Below are 6,835 nucleotides of genomic sequence, written 5' to 3' on the forward strand. Positions count from 1 at the left end.
ATAAAAAATAATGTTTTCTATCAGAGTTGGGTAAAAATTAGCTATAGTTTAAACTAATAGCTAAAATTGCCATGGATACGATATTTATTTATCAATGGTTCATTCATGAATAAGGGTCGTATCCATGGCAACTGTAGCTATTAGTTTCAACTGTAGCTAATTTTTGCCCATCTCTGTTATCAATTTATTCAGGGCCAACAATCGACCCATATTCTAGATCATCAGGGCTGCTAACGATAGTTTAATAGATTTAGGTTTATATTAAGCAAAAATGAAGTATCAACGTTTTGTACAGGGTGAGCTTGGTGTTACGGCTAACAAGATTATATACATTATTTGTCTAGCTTTGGCATATTCCATAAAAATTAATTAATTTATTGTTGAATGTAATATAAAATGTTGTTATTTTATTAATTTAATTTTAAAAATAACAGCCATGTTATATATTTTATAATGTTCCAGTTTGTTATTAATTTAAAAAATTAAAGTGTTGTATCTTGTGTCCCCTAACAAAACATTGTTTATTGTTAACATTGTTATTTTTGGCCTGATTTAGTTTTTTATGTTAGCTTTAAGGACGGTTAAATTATTTTTCAAATGATCATTAGGAAAGTTCTGAGAGATGTATGGTTTTTTAATTATTAAAAAAACTAATGAAAAATAATTAGATTTCCATGGAAATGTGTACAAAATACATTTACGAACATGGAAACAAAGTAAATAAGCTGTACCTTTGTTAATACTGGTCTGATTTAATTTTTTTTTTCTGGAGAAATTAATTACCTTTCAAATGATTATTCATAAAATTTACTATAAAATGTAATTTAGTTAAAGTGGATATAGATGTTCAAACATAGTAGAGCAGATAAGGCCGCCCGTAGCTCAGTGGTTAAGACACGGACTTACCAATTTAATGTCTATTGGCGGTCCCGGTTTGAATCTGGCCAGGGGCATCGACTTTTTTCATTGAGTGGCAGTCCCACAAAATGAAAAACTTTGACCCCCAACCATGGTTAGGCAGTATAGGACTCCAATAGGAGTCTTGGCCGAAAACAAAAAAAAGAAAGAAAAAAAATATATCCTAGGGTTGTGGTTTCCAACTTCCAGCCCACTTCCGCTGCTGCCTTGAGGCAAAAGGAGGATTGACTCAGGAATATTTGAAAATTAGAAAAACAAAAACAACAGGAAAGAAAATTAATAAAATATTTTTAACAATAAATCTTTACAAAAACTCTCCAACAGCACAACCCAAGGTTTTCGCTGCCCACTAGTTGGAAAGCACTACCCTAGGGGGTACCCAAAACTTAGTTTTTGTCACATCAAGCATTGTAAAAATATTAAGTTCAACTTAGAAGCCTCCAGGGTGTTTTCTCTATAAAACAAACCTACAATCTACAAACCTTTAGGCACGCTTGAGCATGTGTAGCCTTCTTTATAAGTAAATAAAATTTATATTGGAAGAAGAGAATTGACCATATAAAGTAGGTTTTAGGAAGATAGTCCAGGTGGCGATCAATAAAGGTACAAAATAGTAAAAAAACTAAGGACCTTTGGCTGAGGCCAAGCTGGCTGTGGCTCCCTAGGAAAGCTATGAAGGAGTTGAAGTGCTGTGGTCGTTAAAGTTTTAAAGTTATATTGCAGTGTAAGCTAACAAATAACAAAAATGTAAAAATGCAAAGTAGAATTACGACATGCACATGCTTAAATACTAGGACTTACTACAGAGGTAGTATTAATATCTTTTATGTAAATATAGTTATAAATTTACTATCAATTATGTAAAAAGTGCTAAAAGTAATTTCAGAGGTTATATATTGTCTTAACTGAAAATAGGTAAGATACATATCTTCTTACCTCTATGTTATTATATTTGATCTTTCATTATTATCAATATGCTACTGTCTACTTCCATGGTTATTAATCGATTTTTTTTTCAATTCATTGTTATGTATATTTCCAAATTTGTTAGTTTATTTATTTATTTTAATTTTTATGTTTCTCTGAATGATGGTTGTTATCTCTTTTTCCTTTTTTAGCCCTGATGAAAACCTGAAATTCAGGTCGAAACATTGGCACAAATAAATAATTTTTTGTTTATTTGCTGACCGCACCTCCCCCCCCTCTAATATCTTCTCTATATAAGAATTATTTAAAGTAAACAACAATAATAATACATTGTTTACATCAGAGTCAAATAAGGATTAAAATAAAAATAACCATCATAATTAGGTATACTTATAACATGGATAAATTAATAGAATCTAATGGATGCTTAGGTAATGCCACCATCATATCTTTACTTATTCTGAGATATAATATCAATAATCATTTTGAAAAATAACAAAATAAAAGTAAATAAATTACATAAAATTCAAAATGCATGCATCATGCAAGGCAGTTAAAAAACACAATTTACCAAATAACTACACTAATCACAAGCAACATGAAATAAAAAGCAATCATTTTGACTAACTCGGGATTCCCAATAGTTTACAAGTCGAGACCCAAAACTGATAAAACTGAAAAACTTTTCATGGCCGGAAAACAAAAGAAAAACAATAAAATAGAAAATAAAATTCATTCAATACAAATAAATCCTCAACAAAGATTATTATTTTTTGTTAATGCATAATGCATAGAGGAATTTAAAAGTGAACTAGAAGAGGTTAGTTCTATTTTCATTATATGCAATATTAAGATCAGTGAATTTAAAAAACACAAAATATAAATGAGGAGTTTCCTACAAAAAATGAACATAACAACTTTTTTAATATTATTATTAAAAAATTATCATGGAAGCATTTGATGTAGATAAGTTAAATTTTCTATTACAAAATGTTGATTAGGAACATTTATTTAACAGGGGAAAATTTAAATTTTCAAATAAACTGAGTAAGTTTTGGTTATATAATTTTAATTTGACTAAAAATTCTTTATTTTTGAGAAGTGAATATTTTAACTTATGATAGAAAACGTCTCAAATATTTCAATTACAGATATAATGCAGTAACATGTAAAAAAATCTTTCTTTTTTTATTTATAATCTTAATATTTTCTTGAGACTGGTAAATTTTTTAAAATAAATAATTCAAATTCTATCCATTATAGTCTCAAAACCTTTTATTTCTCTTATAAGTCCAACGTTTCGGCCAATCCAGCCATCTTCAGGGACAATCCACAACAAAACAGCTTAATACAACTTTGAAATTATATAATTTAAAAAACTCTAACTCCATGCAAGACTATTCTGCTAACTATTCTGCCCAGGTCAAAAACATCAATTTCTAATTAGTCAAATATTCACTTAAAACAAAATCAAAATCATTTATCATCAGACACTATTCCTTAAAACTTTTATCACAACAATCATGATGATGATGCGGAAGATCAAAAAGCTCGGCTTGATCAATAATCATACATTAAGTTCAAAGTTTTTATTACCTTATCGAGTCAGGTCTGATAGGTGAATACCCGCAACAATTGCTGCGTAAGCATGAAATTTATAAACATAAATAACAAAAATAGCAAAGGATATTAATTACAAGATTAATGCACTTACATAAGACAAAATGTCAATTATAAATTGGCTCAAACACTTCTCATAGCAAGAAAGTATTTTATTTAACTTTGAAAAATCATCAATCCTAAAAAATCTTTTTTTTTTTTTTTTTTAATATTTTAACTCATCATTTCTGATATAAGAGGCATTATCCTAGAGGTAACCAATCTATTAAACCAGGGGAAAGGTCAAGTTTTCATTCTGTGGGGCCCGCTACGAAACAAAAGTCAACCAGCCCAGGCTGGAATCAAACCGGCACCATTGCAAACATGATAGTACAAGAGCCCAAGAGGAGAAAAAAGGCAGTTATTTCACCCCAATTTTTGATTACTTCAATGAAAACTATGTATAATTACTAGTAAAAATTAATGAGTCTGCCAAGTATATGTAGGGGGAATAAAAAATGGTGGCTGTTTCAAAAAGTTAAAAATAATTAATTTTTCATTCGGAGCTCTTTATCATTAAAGCTACCAACAACAATAGAAAATCAAGGGGAGGATCATTTAAAGAAGAGTAAATTTGCTGAAATATTAGCTCTAATAGAGTTATTTACGTTCAGTAGTTCTTGAGATATAGCTATTTAAAAAGAAAAATTTCATAAAAATGCCATTTCATAAATTTGCCAAATTTATATTCATATGTGAATATCATAAAAACTACTATTCCTACGAAGATAAGTGTCATAAACTACTTTATAGTAAGTTAAATTTCCTTTATTTTTAGTGTTGGCAGACATATATACGTCCAATGGTTTCCGAAATAAAGTTTTTCATAAATCAAATATTTTATATGAACAACTATAAATTAACATTTTGTGAATTTATTTTGTCAAATATTGACATCGGTACGTTCAATGGTTTCTGAAATAAAGTTTTTCATAAATCAAACTTATTGTCCGAACTACTATAAATCAATTTATTTTAGCGAATATCATGATAACTACTATTTCTAATAAGATAAAAGTCATAAACTAATTTATAGTACATTAAACTAACTTTAATTTGAGTGCTAATAGACATCAATACATCACATAGCTCCTGAGATATAGACTTCTCAAAATAAATTAATTACCTATTAATCTTTTTAAGAAATATTGCTTTTTAAAAAGCTATCTCGAGAACTATTGGATGTAAATAGCTCTATTAGGACTAATATTTCAGCAAATTTACTCTTCTTTAAATAATGTTCTTTTAGATTTTCTAGTGTTGTTGGTAGGTTTTAAGGGAGATATAGAGCTCTGAATGAAAAATGAATGTTTTTTAAGATTTTTAAACAGCCACCATTTTTTATTCCCCCTACCTATACTTGGCAGACTCATCAGTTTTGACAAGTAATCATACATAGTTTTCATTAAAGTAATAAAACATTGGAGTGAAATAAACTGCCTTTTTTTCTTCCAGGTTCTTGTACAATGAGGTTGCTAAGGTGATGACTTAACTACAACAGCCTCAGAACTTCAATCCTAACCACAAAAAAAGATCAAATTTCCGAATCTATCACATATATCTTAAATTAAATCCAACTAATCATACAGTAGATAAAACTATATTTCTCTTACCTACAAACAAGAAAACTCGTAACTACAGAAAAATCTTTATACCATTTAAAAAAAAAAATTAACAAATCATTCAAGAAATGTCAGGACAAAATATACAGACACCCTAAAAACCAATAATTTGTACAAGGTACCTCTAGAATGATGTGTTGATTCTTATAAAATATAAATAGTACAAAAATTCTATTTTTGATTTTTTTGGACTTAATGAATCAAAGCTTGTTGATTTAAAATTATTTTCTTCTTGTTGATTTTTGTATCTTGTTTATTTAGCCTTTAAGAAGACATGCAATGTGGGTTTAAAAGTAAGCTATCAAAAAATAGTTTTTTACAATTCCTTTTTGACTGATACACTCACCTTCTTATCTATACAACTAACTAATTTACTTCCAATATGCTTTGAGCATTTTAGCAAGTGATTCATATGATAAACCTGACTTTCATTTTGAAAGAATATTTATAACAAATAGTAGAAATACCAGAACCAGATATGGAGTAAAGTTTTAAATATTCTAAAATTATGAAAGTGTTAAATTCTGGTTTTTATCAAATTGTTTAACATAAAACGGAAATGCACCATCTGATTTTTTTTGGGGGGGAGGGGGGAGGATTTTTTATTCTTACAATACATCACAAATTCCTCAATAGAATTTGCAAATTTAATAAATGATTAGGGTCTTCAGAAGAACTAGAAACTAAACATTACACTACAAATAGTACTAGAAAATCATTTGAGAAGTAACACAAATGAAAAATTCCGATCTTTAAAAAAAATCAGTTGTTTCTCCAAAAACCATCCAAGAGAACTTATTTGTGGCTTTAAAAAATACAGTGAGGTTTCTTGCTATAATGGTAACTTTGAAAAGGTGCTTTAACCTTCCCTTCTGAATTTTTAATCAAAATAAAATATGAAATCATCATAATTCTTATTACTGTAATGTGTTAGTATAAAACAATCATACAAAAAAAAGTAGTGCTTAGTAAAAACCAAAACACCCAATGTGAAAACGGTTTTACATGCATTAGTAAACATTCTTTATCACTTAACCACATTTTGCTAAGAAATGATATCTTTTAATCAAATATATGTCATCACAAGAAAAATCCTATATATCATTTTAGTGATTTTAAAATTTTAGCTACATATTCTTCGCTACTACTGGTACCTATAAAAATTTAAGGTTTCAGGATTACGTTATAAATCTTAAACTCTGTATTGGCTAAGAAAACTACTAAATATCATGTAGGAAAATTAATTGAATCCTAATACAAAATGTATTAAAACATACCAGTCTTATCCTTGAACTCATAATCTGGTCCTGTTTTCGCTAATAGGACGCCATAGAGCTGAGCTAATGAATAGAGAGCCGTTGTATTACGAATAGCTTCAAGAATATCCGGGATCGATCTTGTTTCAAATTCGTCCTTAAAACAACATAAATATACTTTGTTTGATGAAAAAAATATTTATAATGAGTTTTTATTATAAATTTGTTTATACCTTGATAAATGAATGTTCTTCAGAATAATCTGAAAGGAGAGGAACATCTGTGAGACTTTGGTAGCCAATATATTCATGTTCAATTTGTTGAAATTGTTCAACTTCAAAATCTGGTGTATCAAAACTACTCATGAAATCTAAATGCTCTGAAAAAATAAATACATTATAGTCATATAATAACGTTTAGACCAGGACTATCTTTAATAAAATTATATTTTAT

The 6,835-nt window shown here is 28.3% G+C and overlaps 1 protein-coding gene across 2 annotated transcripts in view; it reads right to left on the reverse strand.

Annotated features, from left to right (window-relative positions):
* Nucleotides 1–6,835, reverse strand: part of LOC106682921 (probable phosphorylase b kinase regulatory subunit beta) — a gene marked incomplete at both ends in the record, with an annotated part of 37,566 nt that overhangs the window by 7,859 nt on the left and 22,872 nt on the right. For both annotated transcript variants that reach the window (XM_067051008.1, XM_067051007.1), the window contains 2 exon segments: nucleotides 6,404–6,539; nucleotides 6,616–6,761. In XM_067051008.1, coding sequence (XP_066907109.1) covers nucleotides 6,404–6,539; nucleotides 6,616–6,761 — 282 coding nt within the window.

The sequence above is a fragment of the Halyomorpha halys genome, unplaced genomic scaffold (assembly GCF_000696795.3).
Source record: "Halyomorpha halys isolate HHAL.00 unplaced genomic scaffold, Hhal_1.1 Scaffold451.1, whole genome shotgun sequence".
NCBI classification, from domain to species: domain Eukaryota; kingdom Metazoa; phylum Arthropoda; class Insecta; order Hemiptera; family Pentatomidae; genus Halyomorpha; species Halyomorpha halys.